This window comes from Eumetopias jubatus, unplaced genomic scaffold (assembly GCF_037043125.1).
Source record: "Eumetopias jubatus isolate StellerSeaLion01/CBP00866 unplaced genomic scaffold, mEumJub1_p1.0 scaffold_2, whole genome shotgun sequence".
Lineage (NCBI taxonomy): Eukaryota > Metazoa > Chordata > Mammalia > Carnivora > Otariidae > Eumetopias > Eumetopias jubatus.
In genome coordinates this window covers 86523417-86540215 of record NW_028274808.1, presented here as the reverse complement: position 1 = coordinate 86540215, position 16799 = coordinate 86523417, and the positions used below count along the sequence as shown (strand labels likewise).

At 40.4% G+C, this 16799-nt stretch overlaps 1 protein-coding gene across 1 annotated transcript; it reads left to right on the top strand.

Annotated features, from left to right (window-relative positions):
- The first annotated feature begins 792 nt into the window (after nucleotides 1-792).
- Nucleotides 793-15719, top strand: RAB33B (RAB33B, member RAS oncogene family). Its single transcript, XM_028102258.2, has 3 exons — nucleotides 793-941; nucleotides 1186-1447; nucleotides 12928-15719. The coding sequence occupies exons 2-3, from the start codon at nucleotides 1211-1213 to the stop codon at nucleotides 13366-13368; spliced, it is 678 nt and encodes a 225-aa protein (XP_027958059.1). The 5' UTR covers nucleotides 793-941; nucleotides 1186-1210; the 3' UTR covers nucleotides 13369-15719.
- The last annotated feature ends 1080 nt before the right edge of the window (nucleotides 15720-16799 follow it).

Sequence of the window (16799 nt, the reverse complement as noted above, 5' to 3'; positions counted from 1 at the left end):
TTCACGGTAATCCAGAGAAGATTTTTTAAGGTTGGGTGGTCTCGTCTGTTAATGTTTTTCTTAAATAGTGCGCCAAGACAACTTCTGCGTGCGCTCAGGAATACTGAACGGCTACATCATCGTCACCCAGGCATTAAGACATAACTAGGGCATAATGGGTTTTATTCTCCCAAGAGAGGCCGTCTGGTAACAACTCTCGGTTCAATGGCCCTAAGTGGCCCACATGTGATCTGCTCTACTTCTTGGGCCTGAGGCATCAGCCAGACGAGCCCTGGGCACCACCAGAGTCCCGCGGATACCCTCACATGGCCTACGGGGCGCCTAGGAAATTCTCCGTGCCACGGCGGTAGGCGGCCTCGACCTCCCACCTGCTGTCAACCAAGCGCCTGCCAAGACCAAGGCTGCCGAACTCCGTGAGGCCCGGAGCTCGCCTCCACCAGCTTCCCGCGCCTTCCGGCGGCGCCTCACGCCCCACCCCGCTACAGTCCTCGTTGCTGTCCCAGCTCCTGGGGTCCAGAGGGCCCGGAGGAGGCAAGGGGGCACAGCCGACTCCGCAGCCCCTGGCTGCAAGCCAAGAGAACCCGCTTCCACCTGCAAGCCCGGGAAAACCCCACCAACGTCCACAACGGCGCCGAACCCTACATCCCAGCCTTCCGAACACCTTACGGCCCCTCACCAGGCACACGCCCCCGTTTAAGGCGGCTCCTTGGCCCTCTCGCGAGAGAGTGCCTGGTGGTACCTCCTTCCTTTCAGCTGTCTTTCTCTCCCCGCCCCCAGAGTGATTGCGCGGCTTCCTCCGGAGGGCGGGAGCCTTGGACGTGGCGAGGCCGGGCCAGCCTGGGTGCCGGGCCTGGGGCGCTCTGCTGGGCCGCTCGGTGGGCCAGCCCTCCGCACCCGCCGTCAACCTCCCGCCGGGCCCCGCGGCCGTCAAGCCTTTCCAGGTAGACTGGCGCCGCCAGCAGTGACGGCGGGGTGGAGCCGCGGGCTAGGTGGGAGGAGCAGCGAGACCGGGCTGGCGGGCGCCACACCTGCGCGACGCGGGGGCGGAAAGGTGCGCACGCGCGCTGCCGGGCTGGGAGGGCGGTGGCTCCTGTGACGTTGCGCAGCCGAGCGGGCAGGGTGGGCGCGCTCGCTCGAGGTGGCGTAATCTCTCAATCTTTCCGCGTCTCCTTTTCTCCGCCTCAGTTTGGGGCGGGTCCGGAGAACGGAGATGGAGTCGTCTCTTGAGGCAAGCTTCTCGTCCAGCGGTGCGGTGTCAGGGGCTTCAGTATTTCTGCCTCCGGCTCGCTCGCGTATCTTCAAGATAATCGTGATCGGTGACTCCAACGTGGGCAAGACGTGCCTAACCTACCGCTTCTGCGCCGGCCGTTTCCCCGACCGCACCGAGGCTACTATCGGGGTGGATTTCCGAGAACGTGCGGTGGAGATAGACGGGGAGCGCATCAAGGTGAGCGGGGGTCGGGGGGGGGGACGACGACTGTCAGGGAGGAAGGATGCCTTGGGATGACAGGTCCCAACCCCGCCGTGGGTTAATCGCTGGCCTTGTGCAACGTGTGCGCTTCGTCTTTTCTCAAGCTGATGTAGAGATTGGAGCTGGGGATTGGAAGGATTTATATATAGCAAACTTATAAGGCAGTGCTCCACAAACTTTAATGTCCCGCGATTTACCCGGGCGACTTGTTTGTTTTTTAATGCGAATTCTAATTTGGTGAGGTCGCAGGTGATGCAGATGCAACTAGTCCGTGAACCACACATTGAGTAGCCCAGAGTGTAGAAGATATCCGTGGACTCATTGGCAGTGTCTTATGTGTTGGGAGTCAGTGAAGTAAGGCCGAAGGAAAAACAGTGAAACTTCTCAAGTATGGAAAACATTTAATAAATATCATTTATTAAACAATTGAGCACTGCCCTTGATACTGTGGAAGTAAAACCTTAACTGCCTTTGAGGAAGTAGTTAGGTGTTCTCTTGCATGCAGTTTTGCTTCAGAAGTTTCTGTATGACATTGAATTGTGTAGAAAAATCTGTTTTCCTGCAGAAACATTCTATACATGAATAGTTCTTGCTTGGTTTGCGGAAAGCACATTCTTAGCGCTACCCTATCCCAGTTTTTAATTCTTATTGGTGGCTCCTGGGACTAGGGACTCAATTATAGTGGAAAAGGTAGTAGGCCCAAGGCCAAGATTAGGGTTCTGAGGGGTTGGAGTGGGTACATTGGAAAATGAGGATCAGTGACAAGGCGAGACCTCCTGCTGGTATAAACCTTAGACACACTCTTCATTCCAGACCACCACTAAGTCTGTAGCCATTGGCTAATACAACCCCTTAAAACATACAGACCCCAGGAAAAGCTCTGCCTTCCTTATAGTGTTTACTTTTTTGCTTTAAATTAGGATGTTCATCTTTACCTCAGTTCCCCTGTGGGAGAAGAAGCAGACTCATTTCTTCATTCCTACCCTCACATCCTTGAGGCAAGAACAATTTATTTTTTAGTTCTCCAACCACCGTCCTTCCTCAGCCCATCCCCAAAGGGGTTTAAATGCTAATGATGTAAAGGAGAAATAGGGTTGAAAAGAAATCAGCCTTCTATAGGCCCTTTTGCCTTTTAGTTTTTATTTTAATCTTATCATTCCATTCAGGCTGCCAGTGGTAGTCCTTTGGGTACTCTGTATTAGGGAGTTAAGAAAGATCTGTATATACTACAGAGGAAAAGACAGAATAAGAAGAGACTGAGTCTTTTTCATCAGAATTAGGTTAGGCCCAGAATCCTGAGGGTGAGGGAAATAATGGGGCTTCTAAGGTTTGAGAAGGAGGTTAGTTTGGGAAAAGCAGGAGTCCTGGGAGCAAGTGCATGGGCTTTGGAGCCCAACTGACTTGGCTCAAATTTGAACCTATGAAAGGGTAAGGATGGGCTGTGTGTCCTTAGATGGGTGACCAATTTTGCCCAAGACTTTTCCAGTTTTAAAACTGGAATTCCCACATCCCAGGAACCCCCTCAGTCTCAGGTGAACTGGGGTAGTTGGTTACTTTAGTCCTAAGGCAGGTTCTTTAATCTTTCAGAGACTCTTTTCTTTTCTGAAAAAGTTGGGATGATAATACCATATGAGATTAGATGAGATTAGATGAGAGATTATATGAAGCACCTGGTTCATAATTGGTAATCTTAAGAAGATTCTTCTTCCTCTGTGGCTTAACATCATCATTCCTCTTTGGCACCATCAATTCTATGGCTGTGCACCCAAAGCGTGAAGTAGAGGTAAAGTAGGGCATAAGCAGACAGCTGAAGGTGAGAGAAATTACCGTAAAAGCATGATTTTAAAGAAAAAAGTAGAGGGAATGGAGGCAGGGGAGGAGTTGGGATTTTCCTCCTTTACCTACTTATGGGTTGCCATTTGTACTTGAACATCTCAGATGAATCAGTTGCAAATTTAAGAGATACTTATATTGAAAAAATATAAAACATGTCCCGTATCTAAGCTGACTACTTAACTACTGGGTAAGTGTTGGAGGTGATAAGTAAACCAGAACCATAAATGTGATGAATCTGGGAGCACAGAGTTCATTGTTCTGATTGAGAGCAGTGAGGAGAAAACATTTTTTTCTGGGATTATTCCTTCTCAGCTTTAGCCTAACCTGTTTGATTGGTAGAGACCTGGATAGTAAGTTTCTTTTTCTTCTAAGGCCTTAGCCATTGACTTGTACCTCCAACTTTTTTTTTTTCCTAAAAATGTATTTACTTGAGAGAGAGCGAGAGAGCTCACAGAGGGGGAGGGAGAAGCAGGCCCCCCGCTGAGCAGGGAGCCCGATGCGGGACTCGATCCCAGGACTCCGGGATCATGACCCGAGCCGAAGGCAGACGCCCAATTGACTGAGCCACCCAGGCACCCAACTGGTGCCTCCAACTTTTAAGACTTGAAAGGTTTTTATTGTGGTTGAAAAGACTAACAGAAATATTCTGAGATTTCTGTAGTAGAAAAAGACATGACTATATTGGACATTGTTTTTTTCACAAAGTTTTAAGAAACAAAGACATTCCAAAACAGCCATACATTATATATTGGACTTTTTTTTTTTTTTAAGATTTATTTATTGAGAGTGAGTGGGGGGGAGGGGCAGAGGGAGAGGGATAGAATCTCAAGCAAACCCCCCGCTGAGCAAGGAGCTGAGGAAGGAGCTGGATGGGAAACTCGATCTCAGGACCAGGTGCCCCAGGACATTTTTTTTAAAAACTATTTTTAGGGGTGCCTGGGTGGCTCAGTCCGGTTAGGCATCTGACTCTTGATTTCAGCTTAGGTGGTGTTCTTGGGGTCCTGGAATCAAGCCTGCCCCAGTTGGGCTCCCTGCTCATCGGGGAGTCTGCTTCTTCTTCTCCCTCTGCCCCTTCTACCAAGTATGCGCTCTTGCTCTCTCTCTAATAAATAAATAAAGTCTTTAAAAAAAAAAAAACTTTTTTAGTATCTTAAAAAAAATTGAAGTGAATTTAGAAAAGCTTTATTCCATGTCCTGCTTCTGCTTTTTTGTTGTTAACCTGTAATATATCTTAAGTGCTGCTGAAATGTTCATATGTATTTTCTCTTTGGAAAATTTTTAGCCTAATCTAAAATGACATGTTTTTTCATTTTTCATCTTAAAGTGAAAGCTGGAAAGCTTTATGTTACTTTAGTAACAACATGACATTCTGGACATCTTTATTTGTTTGGTAAAAGTGAGATACTGTGTTCAAATATTTTTTTTAAAGATTTATTTGTTAGAGAGAGAGAGAACGTGCAGTCACGTGCACACACATGAGTGGGGGGAGGGGCAGAGGGAGAGAATCTCAAGCAGACTCCCTACTGAGCGGGGAGCCCAACTCAGGGCTCCTTCCCACCACCCCAAGATCATGACCTGAGCCAAAATCAAGAGTTGGACACTTAACCATCTGAGCCGCCCAGGTGCCCTGTGTTAAATGTTTTTAATTGTGGACTGGAAGTTTTTCAGAGAGCATGTCTTAGGGCAGTGCCCTTTCAGAATCAGTTAAAATGTCTTATGAAATGTAGCAAAGTCTATACTGTTCATCTGTTCCTAAGTACTATATATGTATGGTTGAAAAAGGAAAATCTTGTTTGCAGAATTTTGGAAGTTGAACAAAATTATAAAATGAATTCTTTAAATAAAAACACATTTGATTTTTAAATTAAGACTCTCAACCCTAATCCTTATGCTCCTCCTTGTATGTGTATCCCCATCATAACTAGCTATATTCCTTTCATACAAGCATTTTACAATGGCAGACACCAACAGAATAAAAGCCTCATGTTGCATTTAATGCATCTTCTCATTAGGGGTCAGCAGTTTCTATTTGAACATTGGGATTGCTTACTTATCAATTGTAGAGGTATGACATTTTGCCATGTTAAATAAAAGATACTAATATTAACTAAAAGAACATAATTGGGACACCTCTTCCCCCATTGGTAAAACAAATATTTAATGAGTAATTGCAGGAAAGATGACATTTTTGTTAGTCACAAAGAATTATGATACATCATAGGGGTTGGCAAACCATGCTTGAGGGCCGAATATGGCTTGCTGCCTGTTTTTATATGGCCTGCAAGCTAAAAATGATTTTTACTTCTTTAAATGATTGGGGGGGAAATCATAAGAATATGATTCATGACAGGTGAAAATTATGTGGAATTCACATTTTAGTGTTTATAAATGAAGTATTGAAACATGGCTATGCTCCTGTGTTCACATATTGTGCTTGCTTTTGCGCTACAGTGGCAGAGTTGAGTAGTTGTGACAGACACTGTTAGGCCCACAGAGCCTAAGATATTCACTATTCTGACCCTTTACAGAAGAAGTTTGCTGACCCTGCTATAGTGCATAGATGAATTGTCCTAGATTGGGGGAAGATTTATATACCTAAAAAGATGACCATTAAAAGCAGGCGAGGAATGAGTGCCAAGTTATTGTTTGGATGTAGATGGAGGAATCATTTGTGCTTGGAGTGCTAGGTGAGGTTTCACAGAGGGAAGGCAGAGCTGAGAGGGCTTTTCTGAAGAGGACCATCAGCAGGATACTCTAGCAGGATCAGAGGTTCCTGTGGAAAGGTGGCAAGTGGGAAGAATTTGAAGGCATTGGTAGCAACATTTGTGAAGAGTTTGAGAAAGCTAAAGAGTCTAGGCTTCATTTTGTATGCTTGGTAAAAAGTCCAAGTGTTTTAGGAAAATAAATGTGGCAGCAATTGAGAATGAATATAGAGTGATACTCAGTCTACCCCTTGACCTGGTTTTCTGTCTACATTCTCTCCTTTGGTAGTCTCTCGATGTCAGCTGTCAGTCCACGAAGATAACTTCCAGATCTTTGTTTAGCCCACCTCCCTCCTCGTCTTACTCTGCATTTCCTACTCTCTTCTAGACGTGGCCATTTGGATATTCCCTTCTTCGCCTTGAATGTCTGAAGTGAGTTCATCTTCCCTGGCAAACCTGCTTCTCCTGTTTCTTCCCACATCACCCAGGTTGTCATGATGGCGTCCCACTTATCCTCAAGGCCTCGTCCCTCTCTTTTTACCTAAATCGAGCTGGTTCTCTACATGCATGATGCTCTCATCCATCCTTTCGTCAAAGTCCTAGTTCAGGTCTTTCTTACCTCCCTGTGAACTGTTGCAGCAACTCAACTCATCTCTCACGCGCAGTACTCAATGAGCCTATTTTGTACATTATTGCCAAAATGCCAGATTAGTGTTGCACTTTAGGGAGATTAATGTCCCCTGCCTCAGATGCCCCGGGTAGTTCTCTATTATGTTGTAAAATTCCAACTTTTAAAAAGTAATGTCGGACTTCCTTCTTCTTGCTCCAGACTGCTTTTTAAACTTTTTTTCCCATTAATTTCCTTCAGGTACCCTATAGTCTAGCTGCTTATTTGCCGATCCCTATGTTTCCCCTGGCATGCCCCACTCTGCCTGAATATTCCCTCTGCTCAAATTTCACCACATGTAATTTCTCCTTATTAAACTCAGTGTGTCTATCAAAAATATCCCGTCCCTCCTTCTCCATTCTATTTCTTCCTTCTATAAACTCCCTCCAGCACCTTACCTGAACCTTTAAATGATCTCTTAACTCCCTGTATTATGTAGGTGTCTCTACCTCTTCTATTAAGTCCTTTTCAGTCTTACTTAGAGCAGGTTCCATGTCTAGTAATGCCTTGGACCTCTCTGAGTATCTAGCTCAGTTTCTAAACTAGGTAGTACTAAGGGGATACATATCAAATGTATGGAAACAAGGAGATCAATTGGTAGGCTACTCTGGAAATCCAGAATTGAGGTAATAAGGGAAACTAATGGAAATTTGATAGCTGATCATTTGGGTTAATACCTTTATCATTTTCAGTCAAGCAAAAACAGTATTAAGTCCGTTTAGCCAGATCATTTTTTATTTGGGTCATAAAACTACTAAAAGAGATTTCATCAACAGTAAGAATCTCCTGTTGGGATTTAGCAAATAGCTAGGTTGCCATCTTTGTTGGAACTTCGTATTAGAATTTAAAGTTGAGATTTGTGAAATATTATTGAAGTATATTTTGTGTTGTCCTTATAATGTGTAAAATGGGAGTAATATCTATGGGAGCATGTATTAGCCATTTTTTATAAAACATTGTTAAATTGGGAAAAACTGCTCTGAAAATACTTCCTAACTGAACCAAAGCCATGTCACTGTCCTGTCCTTTCTTTGCTGTCTCTCTCTGCTCGTCCCCAGTCCTCTTGCCCTAGCCTCAGTGTCCCATGCAGGCCTGAAGGTTGCAGACAGCATGGCTGTGTGCCTTTGCCTGAGCCTTCACTATTTCAGCAGTTACGTCAGTGAAATTTTGAAGCTTCTTTTTAAATACTCCTTTGTGGGACACCTGGGTGGCTTAGTCAGTTAAGTGTCTGCCTTCGGCTCAGGTCATGATCCCAGGGTCCTGGGATCGAGCCCCGCGTCGGGTTCCCTGCTCAGCGGGGAGTCTGCTTCTCCCTCTCCCGCTCCCCCACTGCCTGTGCCCTCTCTCTCTCGCTCTGACAAATAAATAATTAAAATCTTTAAATAAACACTCCTTTGTAAATGCCTCGTTAACTTAGTAATTTCTTTTATGGCTTTATGGTAAAGTGTAAAATTTACTATTTCATACCTCTTGTTTCCTGCAAGTCTTAATAGGGTAGAATGCATAGTTCTGAACAGGGTTGATGGAAAACTAAGTATTGTTGAGTCCATCCCATCCTAAAACAAACAAACGAATGAACGGTTTTCTTAGGGATAAACAGCCTCATGATCACCACTGTTATTGGGGACTTTCACAGTTCTTTGAGGCAGGTTTAAATTCTATGTAATTATTATTTTTTTAAAAGTTTAGTTTGTTTTTATAGAAAAAGTGATTGGTTGTTATGGAAAACAGAAAAGTAGAAATAAAAGGGGAAATTGCCTTAACAACAACCATGGTTATTTGGTATTCCTTGTGTGCTTTTCATTTATTTGTTTTTAACTTACAAATATTCTTTGCTTAAAACATTCTAAATCATTTTTCATTGATGAAATGGTTTTTGAATACCTGAGCTACATGAAATGTTATTAAAAGAAAAAGATCAGCTCCAGTTTTTTGGACAGCTTTTATATGGGTCATCCAAATTATTCCCCAAATATCTTTCTAAATGTTAAAGATACAGTTTGGAGTGGGGTTGGTTTTTTTTTTTTTTTTTTCTTTTTCTGGGTCACTCTAAAAAACAGATATAATTCATATACCATAAGATTTACCCTTTTAAAATATACAATTTCGTGGTTTTTTGTATATTCACAAGGTTTAGTATATTCACTCTCATCACTGTCTGATTCCAGAGCTCTGAAAAGAAACCCCGTGCCCATTTTAACAGTCATACCCCATTCCTTCCCTTCCCTCAACCCTGGCAGCCACTGTCTATTTTCTGTCTCTGGATTTGCCTATCTTGGGCATTTCACAGACATAGAATCTTACAATATGTGGCCTGTGGCATCTGGCTTCCTGCACTTAAGATCATGTTTTCTAGATTCATCCATGTTGTGGCATGTATCAGTACTTCATTCCTTTTTATGGCTGAACAGTACTCTATTATATGGACATACATTTTGCTTCTTCCTTCACCAGTTGATGGATATTTGGGTGGTTTCTACTTTTTTTTTTTTTTTAAGATTTTATTTATTTGAGAGAGAAAGAATGAGACAGAGAGCATGAGAGGGGGGAGGGTCAGAGGGAGAAGCAGACTCCCCACTGAGCAGGGCGCCCGATGCAGGACTCGATCCCGGGACTCGATCCCGGGACTGCAGGATCATGACCTGAGCTGAAGGCAGTCGCTTAACCAACTGAGCCACCCAGGTGCCCCTGGTTTCTACCTTTTAGCTATTATGAATACTGCTGCTATGAACATTTGGGTACAAGTTTTTGTGTGAACATATCTTTTCGGTTCTCTCAGGTACATACCTGGGAGTGGAATTACTGGGTCATGTAGCAACTCTGTTTTTCTTTTTTAAAATAATTTATGGAAGTGAAATTCATATAACATAAGGTTAACTATTTCAAAGTAAACAATTCAGTGGCATTCAGTAGATTCATAATGTTGTATAACCACACCTCTATCCAGTTTTAAAATATTTCAGTCATGCCAAAGTAAAGCCCCTCCCCCATTCAAGTCTCCCCATCCCCCAGCCCTGGCAACCACCAAATCTGTGTTCTATCTCTATGGATTTCTCTATTTTGGATACTTTATATAAATAGACCCATAGAATATATGTTTGGCCTCTTTCATTTAGTGTATTTTGGAGGTTCATCTTTGTTGTAGCATGTATCAGTACTTTATTCCTTTTTGTGGGTAAGTCATAGTCTGATTAACTTTTTGAGAAACTGCCAAACTGTTTTCTAAAGTGCTGCACTATTTTACATCCCCACCAGCAACGTATGAAGATTCCAGTTTTTCTACATCTCCACCAGCCCTTGTTACCGTCCATCTTTTTTGTTTTTTTAATGGCTATCCTGGTGTGAGTGTAAAGTGGTATTTCATTTGTTTTTGATTTGCATTTCTTTGATGGCTAATGATGTTTAGCCTCTTGTCATGTGCTTATTGACCATTTGTATATTTTCTTTGGAGAAATGTCTGTTCAGATTCTTTGCCAGTTTTTAAATTGGTTTATTTGTCCTTTTATTATTGAGTTATAAGAGGTCTTAAATATTCTGGATGGTACACCCCTATCAGATATTATTCACAGGTATTTTCTCCCATTCTGTGAGTTGACTTTTACTTTCTTGATAATATTCTTTGAAACACAAACATTTTTAATTTTGATGAAGTCCCATTTATCTGTTTTTCCTTTGATTGCTTGTGCTTTAAATATCATATCTTGAAACCATTGTCTAACCCAGTGGTCACAAGTATTTATCCCTATGTTTTCTTCTAAGAATTTTATAGTTTCAGCTCTTAAATTTAGGGTTTTTTTTATCCATTTTGAATAAGTTTTTATATTGGTGTGAGGTTTTATTTTTCTCATGTTATAAGGAGACCAGAGGCAGCAGTCTGTGTGATGGTTACCCTGTTAGCAGGGTTCCAGGTTTATGTAGACTTCTGTCATTCTTGTGTGTGGCCTTCTTCATGCTCATAAGATGGTTGCTGAACCTCCAGTCATTATATCCCATTCCAGGCAGAAAGAGTCGGGTGAGAGAGGTGCAAAAGGCACGTGCCAAATGCTCTATCTTTTTTAAAATCACATATCCATAGTTTCCCTGGAAAACCCCACTGAAAGACTGTCTACCAGTTATTGGCTAGAACTGTATGTCATTTGGCCTCCCTTAGTTCCAGGAGAGCCTGAGAGATCAAGTTTGTATAGTATTTTATATTTCTGCCTAGAGCAAAATCTTGTTTATGTTAATTAGAAAGAAAGGGAGAATACTAAGCAAGTGGAGAAATTTGGTCTTAAAAAGAACTACCAAGAAAAAAAAAATCAGAGCTGATAAAATTTAAGGTAGCATGGGGGTGCCTGGCTGGCTCAGTCAGAAGAGCATGCAACTCTTGATCTTGGGGTTGAGTGCAAGGCCCACATTGGGTGTAGAGATTACTAAAAAACTTTTTTTTTTTTTAATTTGGGTACCACAGAAGAGATTGGTGATCAATATTTTCATCTCTAATCACATTTTAAAAAATGTATTTATTCCATCTTAATTGAGTAATTACCATGTGCTGCCATATTCTGAGCACTTTATATCTTACATCCTACTTACTTTTATGGGCCATCTACAGGATCCTCTCATTTCCCTCTACTTCTGTCTCATTCTGTGAAAAATCACCAGTTTAGGCTTCCAGTCCATAGCCTGAATTTATATAAATAGTACAAGTCTTTAGGTCAAAAGTTATCTAAGCAAATCTACCTCTAATCTTTTTCACCCTCATCACTTAACTTTTTTAGGAAGTAAACAAAGGCAGGGGAATTCAGTGTTGTAAGAGAATCATAACACATGACTTATATTTACCTTTAGATATTATTTTCCTCAGGCCCTCCCCCCCGTATTTCAGTTAGGAGATATTGGAATAGTCTTGTTGGTAGAAATGTTTAGGTTAAATAAGTGATTTTTCTAGCCTTTTAAGATTTTCAAGGGGGGGAATTCATAGATTTCATAGAATGTATACACACACACACACACACACACACACACACACACACACACACATAGATTTCATAGAATGTATACACACACACACACACACACACACACACACACACACACACACACACACACACACACACACACACACGTTTGGGGACTAGACCTAATGACTCCTAGCATCTGTCCTAAGTCTACTATTTTAAATTAGTCTAGTGGAAGGTAGAGAAGGGCATATAGTAATTAAATTTATAGGAATTAGACACTTAATTGGGGGTGGTTGGGTGGCTCAGTCGGTTAAGCATCTGCTTTCAGCTCAGGTCATGATCCCAGGGTGCTGGGATTGAGCCCCGCGTCGGGCTCCTTGCTCAGTGCGGAGCCTGCTTCTCCCTCTCCCGCTGCCTGCCACTCCCCCTGCTTGTGTGCTCTCTCTCTTACTTAATTATTTGAGAGAGAGAGAGCATGAGAGTAGGGTGGGGCAGAAGGCAGACGCTTAACCGACTGAGCCACACAGGTGCCGGTAAATAAATAAAATCTTAAAGAAAAAGAAAAAGCAATTAGATATTTAACATGTATGTTAAAACCTGATATATTTTTACTTAATATTTTATTTATTTATTTAAAGATTTTATTTATTTATTTGACAGTGAGAGAGGGAACACAAGCAGGGGAAGAGGGAGAAGCAGGCTCCCCACTGAGCAGGGAGCCTGATCCGGGGCTCGATCCCAGGACCCTGGGACCCCGGGACCATGACCCGAGTGGAAGGCAGACGCTTAACTGACTGAGCCACCCAGGCGTGTCAATTTAATATTTTAAAATCAGTTTTTTTTTTTTTTTTAAGATTTCATTTATTTATTTTTCAGAGAGAGAGAGAGCACGAGCAGGGGGAGCGGCAGGCAGAGGGAGAAGCAGGCGACCTGCTGAGCAAGGAGCTCGATGTGGGACTCAATCCCAGGACCCTGGGACCATGACCCAAGCCAAAGGCAGACACCTAACTGACTGAGCCACCCCAGGCATCCCTAAAATCAGTTTTGAGTTGTAATTTCATCCAAACAAATTTAACTTACTGAAATTTAAGTGCTGAGTTGAAATATTTGTTCTGACACTTGTATTAATTATGAGGTAACTATAGTATCATGCAGTCTGGATCTCATAAATTACATTGAAAAGGCATTATGGACAAGAACAAAGTAATTTAAGTGAAGAAGTACTAAAGACCATGCGGAGTTGATTAAAATTTTCAATATGTATAATTGGAATGAAATTTTCAGTTTTCTCTCTTTTTTCATTTTCAGATCCAGTTATGGGACACAGCAGGTCAAGAACGATTTAGAAAGAGCATGGTACAGCATTATTACAGAAATGTCCATGCCGTTGTCTTCGTGTATGATATGACTAATATGGCTAGTTTTCATAGCCTGCCATCTTGGATAGAAGAATGCAAACAACATTTGCTAGCCAGTGACATACCACGGATTCTAGTTGGAAATAAATGTGACTTGAGAAGTGCCATTCAAGTACCTACAGACTTGGCACAAAAATTTGCTGACACACACAGTATGCCTTTGTTTGAAACCTCTGCGAAAAACCCCAATGATAATGACCACGTGGAAGCTATATTTATGACCTTGGCTCATAAACTTAAGAGCCACAAACCATTAATGCTTAGTCAACCCCCTGATAACGGAATTATTCTGAAGCCCGAACCAAAGCCTGCAATGACATGCTGGTGCTAAGTTACAGTCTTTATTATACTATCTAATTTTGACTAAAGAAATGCTTTTGAAGTATGACAGTGATAAGTCATAAGATTTAATCTCAAATATAATGGATCATCCTGATATTTTACTGTTTATCATTGTCATGCTAATTTTTGTATTTTGTATCTACTTAATTACATTTGTCATTGTGACAACACAGGGCAAAAGTTGGTTTTCACGTGTGGTTGAAAATGAAGTAAAGGTAGGATGAATTAGACCATCTTCCCATTGAGAGCCCAGTGAAGGAGGCTTCAAATGAGAGCACGATGGTATTTTAGGAGTAAATGACTGTTCAATCCTGTGTTCTGGAATTGAAAAAAAAATTAAGGGTTTAGGACATACTTACTAGGTATGTTCTTTGGGAAGTGTTCTCAATAGGACAAAACTGGTATTTGCCTCTCCCTGGAGTTCTGTCTTTGTATTATTGATGTATTTAATTACATTATTATTGGTACATTTGAGAGCCAAGACTGTATTTAGTTCCATTGTGGGGAGAAGGCATAGAATATTTTCTGGTTCTCAGTGCATAAAGAATGACTTCCAGTGATTCTAGATGCTTGATATTTCTAATCAATATATCAATCAGATCTACAGAAGTCATTGTTATTTTTAGAAAAATAATTTGAATTGTTTTCTTACTAAATTCTATTAGAATATGCAAAAGCAAGTCTGACTTTAATGTAAATGAAGTGATATAATAAGGTGCTTTATATTTTATTTTGATATCTTTAGTGAAAAACCAGTTGAAAGCATCGGAGGAGTTGTAACTTGGGGGGAAATAGGTAAATGTGGTTCCTGGCTACCACAGGAGACCTGTTCTCTTAGCTTTTAGTAATTTCAAGCTGTGTATCTGGCATAGTATCTCTTGCTCTCCCCCACAGTCAGTCAATTTAATGACTAAAGGTTGAATTAACAAATCAACTTCTATTTGGATTGTAGCTCTGAAGGCATACCTCTAATTCCTAGGAGTCTACATATATTTCTGTAATAGTATTGTGTTACAGTGTTTCAGTTTTTAAAATCTTTAAATTTTATGGTCACAAGAAGCTATTCCTCCTCAGTATGAAAAATAAAGTAGATATTGAGAAATACCTTGTCTCTCTCCCTCAGTGGTGTAAAGAATAGTTCAAGAAGTTTCTTACCCTAAGTATGTTTATTTTAAATCTAAGACTTTGCACATAGAAAATAGTAAGTTTGCATACAAAGCTATTACATGAATGGAACATAAGCCATGAACTTTAACTGAAGGGTGCACATTCACTAGTTCTGATAGATTGCTGTCCTTGATATTTTAGAGGTAATTAAGCCAAAAGATGATTATACTTACAGTATTTTCAGAATGTGGGAAATCAAATATGTAATCTAATCTAGTTTAGGAGTTTTGTTTAATCATCATGGTGATCCTAATTGGATAATTTAATTATAAAAACAAGGTAATGCTATTAAATGAACTGAAAGAAGTAATTATAGGAAATAATTATTCAGTTTTAAATATTAGAGCTTAAGGAAAAACAAGTTGGCTTTATCTGTGTTTAGGGAGATTAATCCAATTTTCCTATCATGCTAGAATTAAAAATGGTTAGAATTTAAATTGTTGATTTGTAACTATTTTTGTAGTAAAACAATGACAAGTGTGCTAATTGTGGTGGATGTAACAGTTTTTTAAAGAAGGGAATCTGTTTGTTGCTTTTAAAACATTTTCTAAAGTGTGGGAAGAAAGTTTACAAAACTTCCAAGCACATTTATGTTTTTAAGTGCTGTTAAAATGGTTAAAAAAATAATTTAACTGTTTCTTTTTATAAGAACGTAATGTAGGTATCCTTTACAGTTCTGTGAAAGAACTTATTTTTTCACTTTAATATTTATTAATTTTAAAATATTTGTATCTCATTTATAATGATTTACTGTTTTAATTTTTTTCTACATATGTTTTTATTTTTTAAAGAGCATACTTACCAGTTGAATGGGGATAAAAGTTTTAGATATTTTCCAGAATATTTATAAAACACTTCCTTGTTGAGAAATCACTTCCAGAATGGTGGTTATCAAACAAATAATTATAAATTTTTAAAGCACAAGTCACAACATTTTGTAACTCCTGTGTGAATTTATTTTAATTGTGATCCTTAATTGAAAACATCAGGTATCTTTTGGGAAAGTCTTAATTTGAGATCAACCTAAGGAAGCTAATCCAGAATCTAATGTAGTTAGCTATTAATGACTGCTTCATTGACGTACATTGCTAATATGTTTCCTCATGGAATCTAAAGTTAAATAATTTCATTGTGGAATAGTGTCATTGTAACATTTCTTTATGAAGTTCAATAAACCAGCTTTGCCATAAAGAAATTGTGTTTCATTCCCTTTGGTTATTAGGATGAATACAGGGTAAAACAAAAAAATCTTTTTTCCCCTCTGCCTTCCAGGTAATGTATAATACGTTAGAAACAAACAAACGAATCTGTTTGGAAATACATTTGGGGTTAAAGAACTTTTTGGGAAAAAACCTAAATATTAAAATTAGATGATAAGGGTAGATTTTTCATTTGTGTGGCTGCGTAATCAGCTTGTTTAAGAGCACTTCAGGGTAAACGAATACTGTAAGAGTGGTTGACATCTCCAGATTTAGAGGTAATATAATTTAACAAAATGAATAATTATAAAATGTATGACAAAAAAGAGAAGGAATTACGTGGCAGGTCTAAGATCGCAATTTCTACCTTCACATTACTGATTTGGGCCCTTTAGGAGAGTGTGGATTGGGGTTTGGGCCCCAGAAGTTGATACTGCTTTGCCCCATCCATTTATTTCACATGTAAGTTACTCTTGTCAAACACAAAATTACATTATTCATGAAAGACTGCTTTCTTAATCAGATATTAAGATAATAAGTTGGTTAAGTCTTTTTTTATTTTATTGTTAATCACCATACATTACATCATTAGTTTTTTTTCATTATTTTATTTATTTTTATTATGTTAATCACCATACATCATTATATCATTAGTTTTTGATGTAGTGTTCCATGATTCATTGTTTGCATATAACACCCAGGGCTCCATGCAGTACATGCCCTCTTTAATACCCATCACCAGGCTAACCCATCCCCCCACCTCCCTCTCCTCTAGAACCCTCAGAGTGTTTCTCAGAGTCCATAGTCTCTCATGGTTCATCTCCCCCCTCCAATTTCCCCCCTTTCATTCTTCCCTTCCTGCTATCTTTTTCTTTTTTTTAACATATGTATTATTTGTTTCAGAGGTACAGGTCTATGATTCAACAGTCTTACACAATTCACAGCGCTCACCATAGCACATACCCTCCCCAGTGTCTATCACCCAGCTGCCCCATCCCTCCCACCCCAACCCCGCTCCAGCAACCCTCAGTTTGTTTCCTGAGATTAAGAATTC

Bases quoted from the DNA above. Each gene is read 5' to 3' on its own strand.
- RAB33B (XM_028102258.2), top strand. From the start codon at position 1,211: ATGGAGTCGTCTCTTGAGGCAAGCTTCTCGTCCAGCGGTGCGGTGTCA. The intron at 1,448-12,927 runs GTGAGCGGGGGT...TTTCATTTTCAG, and splicing joins TAGACGGGGAGCGCATCAAG to ATCCAGTTATGGGACACAGC.